Below are 11,418 nucleotides of genomic sequence, written 5' to 3' on the forward strand. Positions count from 1 at the left end.
CAGAAATTGTTAATTTTATTTTCACAACATTCGCTTTAAACAAAATAGATAACTTTTTTTCCTCAAGCTAAATGAAAGGTCGCCATCTTGGCCTTTGGGATGTCGTGGTATACTCTTCTCTTTCTAGCATGCAAATGACATCAAAGTGTAACTCTGCGAGGTCTTAAATAAAAATCTCCTCAGTCTCTTGGAATCGCTATAAAATCAACGTGTGGAGCTTCTTTTAATATGGTGTCCAATATTTGGCGTTATTGGGGACTGTTCCTGCGGAGAAAAAAAAAGGTTTAATCGATTAAGCGTTGCCTTCGTGTGTGATATATCGTCGACCGATGAAGCGAGGACACTGGTAGAAAGATGCGCACATGCAGACAAAACTGAGTCACCATAATTTCAAATACTTTATGTCACCCGATGAGTTTAGCTGCCACGGTTTCTAACTTCTTTAATACTGTGTCTCTTTTGAAATATAACCGAACGTTTTGTATTACACCAGACAAGAAATTATTTTGTTTCTACAATCTCCTCATAGTTGAGTGCATGCATCGTTCTCCTTTTGAATAAATCATTTAAATTTCATCGATCCCGTTTATTTTACTTTGCTTTTGTTTCTTTTGAATCACAGAGAAGCTCAGCATAAAAGCTCACTTAATGTCAATAAAAGTAAATAAAAGAATATACGCTGTATACTGCTGCAACTAAAGTAGAAAACAAGTTGCCAACACCATGATATTCGTTTCGGTTAAATCGGCAACATTACTTACTTTCACTATTACTGTACTCACCAACAATTAACTGTAGCACCCCGTTCTACTGTCCTGGTTGTGGAATTTGGGTTTTCTTTACGATCGGAGCTTTCCTTCCATCGTCAAGCGGGTTTCTTGTGAGGTAGCCCCTTGTTACTTCCCTAAATCGTCTGGGAATAAAAGAACGCGGGACAGAGGATCTTGCCTCTTCTCCTCCCAGTCCTCCGGTCAGTGGCGATGACATTCCACCTCCTAAGCCTCCCAGACCTCCAAGCTCTCCTTCAGGTGCACTTTGTCCACCAAGACCACCCAATGATCCACCCTCAGAATAGCTATTAGCTCCTACTGGAGCACCTTCGTTTCCTCCGAGACCTGCTGCTCCCCCGAGGCTTGCTCCCGCTAGGCCAGCAAGGCTGTCTCCACCAGCACCCATTTCTCCTCCTTGCCCTCCCTCTGGAAACGAGTTGGGGCTAAATCCTTCCCCAAATGCTTTGGAAGACAGGTCTCCAAAAGGCTCAGCTGGATTACCACCCTCTAAAGGGTTTCCATGACCACCAGCCAAGTCACCAAGTCCTGCGGGGCTCCCGGTACCGTGCTCACTTGGATGAACAAATATTACTGAATCTCCATTTGGTCCGGAATTAGCATTCGAGAACATCTGACGCTTTTGTCGAACGTCGGCAACATCTTCGGTAGACCTTGTGCTTATTTGCGGCTCTTTTCTCTCTTCGGGATTTTCTCCGCTGTCCTCCTGAATTTCTCCACTCGATTCTCCAGATGTCTCTACTTTATCAATTTGTTTGTCTTCAGTTTCCTGAGCTTCCTCTTTCTTTGTTTCTTCATCGGCACTGCTTCCTTCACTCTCAACCTCTTCTTGCTTCACGTTATCGTCTTTTGACACCTTGGACCTCGCTATTTCTGACCTTTTCTTCCATCCGCCATAAGGATGAACAATATGAGGCTGGTGGATGACTATAGGAGGACGATGATAAATGGTAGGTGGTGACGTAACATGTACAGCCGGGAAGTGGTTTCCAGCATTTATGATGGGTACAGGAGGGCCAAGGTGGACTGCAGGAACATGGGGGCGTACATGGATTGCTGGGACATGAGATGGAACGTTAATTACTGGGACGTGTGGTCCAATGTGGACTGCTGGAACGTGTGGACCAATGTGAACGGGAGGATAATGTGGCCCGACATGAATAGGTGGTGTGTGCGGTCCTACGTTTACTGTGTGTGGAAATGGATGCCACCCAAACCACTGTCGTTTAACTTTTTGTTGGACAACTTCACGTTTTGATTTACCCTTTTTGTTTTGAGAATCATTGTCGGTGTCTATGTCATTATCTTCGTCGCTTTCGTCATCATTTTCTGGGATCGTAGATCGTCCAAAGAAACCGGAAGCTCCAGTATAACCACCCACACCTGTTCCGTAGCCTCCAAGAGCACCATATCCGCCAAATGATGGAGCTGTATAGCCAAAGTGCGGCTGATGGAAAACAATGGGTGGTTGATGATACACTGTGGATGGCGACATAACATGCACTGGAGGGCCAGTGAGAGAGTTCACGGCGTGCACAGGAGGCGTCATATGAACAAACGGAACATGAGGCCTTACGTGTAAAAGCGGAGCGTTTGTTCCATAATGAAGACTTGGAATTCGTGGGCTAAGATGAACTGCTGGTACGTGTGGTCCAATATGAACTGGAGGTGCGTTTGGGCCAATATTAACAGGAGGACTATGTGGTCCAAGAACCGCTGTGTGTTCATAGGGACTAAACCCTTGTAAATGAGGATAAGCTATGACTTGAAGTTTCGAAGGCTTGGCTTGGACCTTTACTCCTTCGGGATCGGCATTCACAACTAGCTCTGGGGGTTTTTCATGAACGGTATAACGAACGGTGTTTTTTCTGGGGCTTCTTTTCATCTTCATTCCCTTTGAATAAGTGCCGGAGAAGAAACTAACCACAACAATCCCCAAAAAGCATATCCATAATCCCCGAAAGGCCGCCATACCGAGGAGAAGAGATATTGTAAACAAAAGCGGTCTCTTGGTTTCCGTTAAAGAGAAGTAAGTCAAAACACAGGATAGTTTTCGATGGCCTTAGTGTTCAAGCCGTGATGACTTCACTCCAAGGGAATTCTTGCCATGATTTAATGTTTTATCATCTCATCGCACGTGGCACTTAGTTTTACGGAAGAGTAGCAATTTGTGGCGGCGTCACATCCTACAATAAAGCCACCTGTGACCTTTTTTTCGTGTTACGGGTTTTGCAGGAAAGCGCATTTTCTACTGGAGGAAAGGTGCTTGTACTAATAAGCACACAAATTGGAACTTAATAAATTTTTTACGCAATCGTTTATTCCATTTTGGCCCCTTTCTTACTAAAACAGAAAAGAAGGTGCAGTCGTACGCTTTTCATAGACCTCAAAATGGGATTTTGTAAAATGTAGGGCAGAAGATCCCTAGATACTACAACTGACCAGCGTTTGATTGTTGACATGTCAGACTTAATCATGAAGAGCCTCAAAGCTTTGAACCTTATCTTTGTGGTTCAATAAACCAGGTTTTTGTTTCAAAACAACTAACAACTTATCAATTAGCAGCAAATAAGCGTGCGTTTAGATTATTTCATAAGTTTCAGTCTTAATTGTTAAACGGCAATACAGACAAAACAATGGAGGCCAGACAATTCAAATTGACAGTCTAAATAAACATATTGAATCTGTACCACTTTTCTGCAATTTTAATTTAACATTTCGCATCATATGGCCACCGTTCTAAATTTTCTTTCTTATTGCTTTCAAACAAGTTCTCCTTTCCCGTTTCGGAATCTCAGAATTCAGAAGAACATTTTTATTTCAACGAGGCCTTTCAACGAGGCTTTTACTTTTTTCGCATTTAAATATGCATGGGCATTAACGGGGCAAGAAGTGATTAATTAAACGCTAATGATAGAAAACGAGAATGGAGGCCATTTCGAAATAGACAGAAAGCGCAACAGGCACACTTCGATGAAGTTAACGCACTTAAACTTATATTCAGTATCTCAAGAATGATTTATAAGCGCTTCATTAGAAATCAACACTGCATCCAAGTTAGCTCAAGCAAGAATGGACAAGTCAACAGAATATTAAAACTTAGTTTGACGACCATTTCAATTCTTCTCAAGTACGGACAATTACATCAGAATAGGAACCTTTTAAACATCGTGAATTCTAAAGCTCACAAGATTTAACTTTACTTCGTTTTCATTTTTACTTCAAATACCCAGCTATGCGCTTTGTCTACCTATTGCATGTTAGTTATGTCAAGCGATACTTAACACATTCTTAATGTATTGCAAAACCTATCGACTGTTTCCATGAGCACTCGATGGAAACACACAATTTCTCACATCCCTGGATGTGATAGTTTTTTCCAAAATGGACTGGGAACGAGTGATCCCAAAAGACTGGATAGAGCGTCTATTTTTTGAAATCGCGGCGACCATCTGTTAGTGCTACTCATGAGCTTTAAGTAAGAGGAAAGCAAACTGGCAATGTTTTAGACAACAGTTTGAAAGTTATTTCGCATAATATCGAAGGAGGGTCCATTTTCACCAATAACTTCACTGTCTATACACTTTATACCAAAGTGGCCGCCATTTTAGTATTCTTCGTTTCCACGCAAATTGGTCCTTATGGCCTCGCTTTCAAACGTAAAATTCAAAAGAATATTTAACCCTGAATAAAGCCAAAAGGGCCAATTTGCATGGAAACAAAAGAATACTAAAATGGCGGCCATTTTGGAATAAGGTTCATAAGAAGCCTTAGCGTGAAAGTGATCCCAACGAGATGGCACCGCGGACAACAGTTCTGCCAAGGCGAAAACAGTAGCTTGCTCGATCCAGTCCATGCCCCCGTTTTAGGTTCAATCGTACATGTAAATATGCTATTGTGAATTTTATGCAAAAAAATGTAAAAAAAAAACAGGTTCTGTCTTCTTGAAAGGCTTAAGAATTTGGTTCACCTATATTCTTATGAAATTTTCATGGCGGGGAGATTAAATAAAAATCTTCAGCGGCGGTTAACTTTAGAGGCAAAGGAGAGGACCACGAATACTCAAGTCTCAACCAGCTTCAAGGAAAAATTTTCGATGATTCCAATAGAGAAAAACTGTATCGTCCGGCTCTACTAAATAAATATTGATGTAACTTTTGCCGTCATATCAAGGTTATCAATTTTGATATCATTATCCCATATAATCATTTGCAGTGACAAGTTGACCCATAGGGTCCTTTGAATCATGCATAAAACCGTTTAAAGTGCTACTATGATTAAAAAATCAGTTCTATTTTTTTTAAGATTTCAAACACGTGTTTGCTTAACACCGGACTGTCAAATCTTTGGCTTCGACTTTTATCCAAAGGCTGTTTGTTTACCTTCAGTGTAAGTTTTGGATTTCACGGTCCGCCATTACTCTCGTTCAAAACTGACCGATTGGACCTCAGAGGGTTAAATCTAGGGAATGTGAACGCTAGAAACTCCCGTGCTAAATACTAATTCAGCTGAGTACACATGTATTGCATTCTTAAAGTAGTGAGTTTTTGAAGTCATTTTCTCCTAAATGCAGCGCCCTCAAGATTATAAATTTAGTAATGGCGCACCATCTAAGTGCCTATCACCCTTAGACAATGATAATGAATTCTGATAATATATGTCCACCAAAGACGTCCAGTGAATTCTTGTTGTCTCCTTAGGTTTATTTTTATAAGAGGGAAAAAATCCCCCAAAAGACCTCATTTTCCTCCACATGGAATTCAAAAAGGAGCAGTTGAAAGCCTGGGAACTAACTAGCTTGTGACTTCAACCCGATATCTTATTTACAACCACTGATCTTAAGGTAACTCCTCGGTATTGCATTGCGCATCCCTACTGCGCACGATTAACGCGCTCATGAGCACGCGCGCGTACAAAACGTAAGAGTTGTCCTTCAAACGAGGCCTGATAGCGAAATAAATGCTCTTTTTCTCTCAAACGAGCACGGAGACCCCCGATTTTTTTTCAGGTATTTGCTAAGAACAATCTAATAAACATATTTGAAGAAGAAAAAAAGTTTGATAGTAGAACATGAATTGTTTTGGAAAACAGTTCCGTACTGGGTGTATTTTGGCCAAGGCGAGGACTTCAAGCTAACCCCGGAACTGTGCCAAAGAGTGCACTATTCCCACAACCATGCAATCAAAAACGGCGTAAATGAAGCAATACTGCTTATGTGAATAAAAGAAGCTTTATTTTCAAAATAGAAAATCGAAGGTGATTCGAATATTTAACGCGAAAAAAGTAAAAATACCCCATTTTAAGAACCTGCTGACTCATAAACAAGCACGGTGACCCCATTTTTTTATTGCATTTATTGCATGTTCATATCATGAATGTTAATTATGCCAAGTTTCCAAAAACGTTTGATAGCAGAACAATTTTAAGGGAATTACCTTAATTTTCATAAATCGAGTAGGAAATTATACCAGGAAGGTGTGTGTCTGGTGGATTTTTTGCATTTCCAGATGTGTAGCAAAGTATAGAGTGCCACTCGAAAGATAAGAGAACAACGCAGATGCATAATAACGCGCTCAATATGTGAATACGCGTTTTCCGTCTAAAGTTGCGTATCGTATAGTCGTATACATGTTTGTGGCCTTTCGTTTAGAACGCGAAGATTGTTGACAAACTGGAGCTTAGGTTTGGTGTTGAAAAACAGCGCGAGTTACACACGTTCCGTTTGTATAACCGTCGCCAACAGGAAAATGAAAATGCGCAAGCCCTTACTGCAGATATCGGGTCTATGTCAAATCTTGCTTATCAGGATTTGTCCCCTGACGCTCAGATTTACCGCCCAGCATTTCATTGATGCTATCAAAGATCAAGACGACAGGCTTTGACTACGCAGAGGCAAACCACGCACCCTGGAAGAAGCCTTGTCGTTGGCCTGTGGACTTGAAACAATTTGTCTCTTGGATGGAGATCGGCCAAGAAACTCTCCAACGGTTTGCTCTGTGGATGAAGTTGAAAGCGAGCCTGATTTGTTTAAAGCTCGGTTTGAAATGTTACTTCCTGACCTTCAAGCGCAACAACAACGCCAGGAGACTCAACAAGCTGCTCTCCGAGTTAATGTCTCTGAACACCTCTGAAAGCTAGCGACGCCCATCAGCCCCACGTTATTTCAGTCAAAATGGTCCATCCTGGGATTGCAAAAAAAAGGGCCTTTACCTTCGTAACTTCCCAGCACGCAAGTCACATGAAAAAGACAATTTTCGCTCGGGAAACGCCAGCAGGGTGTCACCCAAGAGCCAGGGGAATGCCTGTACTTAAGCAGGATATGACTTGTCCCGATGTGTCCATGGCAGAGTTTACTGTACATGCTTTCATCGTTATATGAGCAACGCGTGCTCTTCCTTCGCTGACTTTTTCGCGTCCCCCTTCCCCCCAGACAAAGTTGAAACATTCGTGTGATCGATGAACTACTCTTGATTTCGGACACCGTCAAAAACCAACATTGTAATGTGGGGGAAGGGGAAAGCGGGTATTGTCCCAACAGTTTTGTCCAGTATTGTAGGTCACAAGTTGGTAATAAAGTACGAGGCCTTACTTTCCATGCTTTATTGGTATAACTTGTGTTATGTGGTTGATAGACACTGGTGCTGCTCCTTCAATTTTGTCGTTCAAGATTTATAATTCTTTACCTGCCAGTGTCAAGTTTAGTTTGAGTTCAGCCAATTCTGCGATTGCTCTTTCTGATGGTCAGCAAGCAAAAATACATGGTCTGGTACATTTTGTGGTGCACCTGGGTACTAAAGAGTTTTAAGTGCATGTGATTGTGGCTGAGGTTGAGGATGAGGGCATTCTGGGTATGAACTTCTTTTCACTAGTTGATTTACATATCGACATTGTAAATAAAACGAAGTGGCGATTAATGGAGAAGTGTTTGTTCTGATTTCAAGAACCAGCTCCTTATCGCAAAATGTATGGTGCGACGTTCAACATTAATTATTATTGAAGTTAACACTGAGGTGATTGTCCCAGTCACTGTTCACAAGCGTTCTAGTAACTTTAATCCAAAGGCATCTCAATTAGGGGCTCGATTGTTAGAGCCTTGCCTCACCTCACATTTGCAACTAAAGGGCCTCAGTGTTGCAAGGACTCTGGTGGATGTTCAAGAAGACAGAGCGGTCCCTTTACGTGTTTTCAATGTTTCTAACGAAGTCTACCACTTGGCTGCTGAGACTGTGGTTGCCCTGGCTAAGCCCGTTATTTACGTCACTTTACTGAAGTTTTATGAGGAGAACCATGAGAGTGTTGTAGGCAAAGCCAGAGTAGTAAACTAGCATGTATCACACGAAAGTCCTTTACCAGAATCCCTACAGGAACTTCTTGGAAGAAGCACTGAGCACTTGACTGACAATGAAACTGAGAGACTGCACGAGTTACTATTATACAATTACCAACATTTGTTCTCCCTTTCCGACGAGGACTTGGGCACTACACATATTGAAATCGGCAGTGTGCTCCCAATCCGACAACAGCCCTGGTGCACCTCTCCATGGGAACATGATGAAATCGAGCAACAAGTAAATGACCTCTTGCAGGAAGGAAGGTGAAAGAATCATCAAGCCCTTGGTCCTCCCCAATCATGCTGGTGACGAAAAAGGATGGTAGCCAGAGGTTGAATGTAGCAACGGTAAAGGAGACCTTTTCAATACCGCGAGTTGATGATTTACTCGCTGCTTGAAGCGGCTCGAGATGGTTTTCCACGTTTGAACTTGCATGCTGGAGTCCTAGCCTACCCGACCAGAGAGAGTAAGTTTGTGCTAGACCATGGAATTGGTGCAGTGTTAACACATCTTCAAGACGGGATGGAAAGACCTATTGCATTTGCAAGTCAAACACTGTCCAAGTCTGAAAAGAACGATTGTGTGACTCGTCGTGAGCTTTTAGCGATAATTGTAGAGTTTGTCAAGCAACATCGGCATTCGGCATTCGAACTGATCAGTGCCCCTTGCACTCTGTCATTAAAGCTAAGGATCCAGAAGGACAACTAGCACGTTGGATTGAATTCTTAACTACGTTTGAATTTGAGATCCAGCATCGACGGGAAAACGATCCCAAAATGCTGATGCACTTTCCGGTCGACCCTGTGATGACCGTTGCAGGTTGTTTAAGGGCTGGAAATTTCAGAAACTAGTGTGTTTTGATCATGTGGTCATGTCCCTAACCAGGACAATGGGAAACCAGCAGAATGTGAATGTCCTGTTGGTGAGCGTTGTGCCACGGTCAGGTTAGAACCAACATGGACTTTCCACTTCTTGAGGAGTAGCAAGAAGCAGACCCTGATCTTAAGGTCACTATTGGATGGACGAAAGCTAGTGAAAGGACGCCATTGACGGAGGATGTGTCGCCTCAGAATCGTGCTGCAAAGATCTTGCGGTCACAAGGGGACCGGCTGCTCTTCAGAAACCCGTACTTTGCTGAAAACGGGAAAATGACATAAGAGATCAGACGAACAACCAGGTTGTTCTTACTGTCGTTCTCTGACAGACGGCGGGTCATAGTGGTGTACGAAAGACCATAAGCACTCTTCAGTCTCGTTATTATTGGCCAGGACTTGGTCGCCAGTGGCCATGTACGTGGATCAAAGAAAACGTGGGTAAGGAGAGGTAGTGCTCCTTTACAAGAGGACGTGGTAGGAGCTCCCATAGAACGGATTGCTATTGACATTCTTGGTCCACTGCCAGGTGGAACGCTTCAGCAGGACCCTCGTTGAAATGTTGCGAGGGAAGATCAAGAAAGATCAGAAGCACTGGGATCTTCAGCTAACAGCTTGCATGATGGCCTATCGAGGTGATGTTCCTTTGGATGCCATAACCGGGGCATCTCCCGATGCACCACAACTCAAGATGGACAACGGCCCAGCTATTCAAAAGAGATTGGGCAGTGCTCATGATTTGGCTAGACATTTGTACAATTCAGCCATGCCCCAGAAACGGAACTATGAAAAACGCCTTGCTGGTAGACCATTAATTTTGTTATTGTTGATTCTGTTTGGCTGTACAATGTTCGGAGAAAAAAGAGATAAATTCCAGAGTTTGTTGAAGACATACAGTCAGGTCCGGTTAATGAGAGAGAGGGAATTGTACTTCAACGGTGAGAAAAGAGGATGATGTTACTTCTGGACCTCAGAATGCTGATTGCATTGGGCTAGATAACAGTGACCAGCCTGATGAAGTGAAGGACCCAGATTGTGGAATTGTGGCCTTACAGTAATATCATCAATGATGAAACTTCTACCCCCTGTGAAAATGGAGTCCTTGAGGAGACAAGTCACTGCACAAGGGAATTTATCTTTTCTACATTCATTCGACGCAAAAAGGATGGTACTTACAGACTGACTCTCAATCGTAAAGAATTCGGTGATAATGTGCAATATTAAATACTTAATGACTGGTCCCGAGGAAAACAGTTGATTTTGTTTCCCGAGAATCTCAATGTTTCCCCGAGGCGCAGCCGAGGGAAACATTGAAATTCAAGGGAAACAAAATGAACTGTCTCTCGAGGGACAAGTCATTAAGTGATTTGTTATATAGCACAAAAAGAAAAACGACAACAGCAACGGCGGTTGTCGTTCAACATTCGCGGGTAACAGTGCACTGTTACTCTCTGACGTCATATATTTTGCACTGTTGCCCGCTCAGAGACTTTTGGCGGGAAACAGTTTTATTGTTAGATGTCATGTGACCTCGAAGTAACCAATGAGAGCGCGCGCTGTTCGGGGAAAACTCAGCTATATAACAACATCATTTAAGTCAGTCAGTCAGTCAGTCATTAAACGTGTCAATGTTGTGTGGTATCAATACATTTAAAAGTGCCTACTATTCTGTACAATAATTATTATAGTAATTTCCGACGGTTGAAGAATTGCATGAATTAGTCAAAAGTAAGTATTCTGTCGGCACGGCAGAGAGGCTTCTCGGGTATTTTGGCAGCTCTTAGGAGTACATAGGATTTTTGGTGGGAGACTTTGGTCATTCAAGATCGGTCAGTCTCCCCGTTCACATGGTTTTCTTTATACTTCGATCGGTTTTTAAAATGATCTATCAGTTTATCTTGTGTATTCCGGGTCTTGTGGTGCTGCATTAGATCAGGAATACGTTCCACATACTTTTTGCCACTTCTAAAGGGCGTTCGTTATAGTGGCTTTTCGTTTCTGGCATAGCACTTCTTCTCATAAGATTATCAACCTCCACGTGTTATTTTTGTGGTCCTATGCGGAAATCAGAACTTGTTTGCATTGTATGACTGACTGACACATTCTCAATAAACTTTCAAGTTGAGACTCGAGCTTGTGTAGTCTAGAACAACGCAAATGTTTGCGTTTTAAATGGAAGGACAACCCTTTCATTAGACTTATACCCCAATGGGCTTGCCTGCTGCGCACGATTATTCACTAAGCTGTTAAAGCCCATGTTTGCTAACATAAGACTCAAAAGGTGCAAGGTAGCCCCTTATATAGATTACCCTTATCTACAAGGAGACACCCATCAGGAATGTTGGAAAATGTTAGAAACACCTCCTTGCTCTTGCAATATTTGGGGTTTATTATCCACATAGACACGTCAATGTTCATCCCTGCAAA

The 11,418-nt window shown here is 42.4% G+C and overlaps 1 protein-coding gene across 1 annotated transcript; it reads right to left on the reverse strand.

The window, feature by feature from the left end:
* LOC138009114 (uncharacterized) lies at positions 1–2,910 on the reverse strand. Its single transcript, XM_068856415.1, has 2 exons — positions 783–2,910; positions 1–264 (listed from the first exon to the last, which is right to left on the reverse strand). Exon 1 carries the CDS (start codon positions 2,758–2,760, stop codon positions 808–810), a length of 1,953 nt encoding a protein of 650 aa, XP_068712516.1. The 5' UTR covers positions 2,761–2,910; the 3' UTR covers positions 1–264; positions 783–807.
* Positions 2,911–11,418: the final 8,508 nt, after the last annotated feature.

This window comes from Montipora foliosa, chromosome 6 (genome assembly GCF_036669935.1).
Source record: "Montipora foliosa isolate CH-2021 chromosome 6, ASM3666993v2, whole genome shotgun sequence".
Classification (NCBI taxonomy): domain Eukaryota; kingdom Metazoa; phylum Cnidaria; class Anthozoa; order Scleractinia; family Acroporidae; genus Montipora; species Montipora foliosa.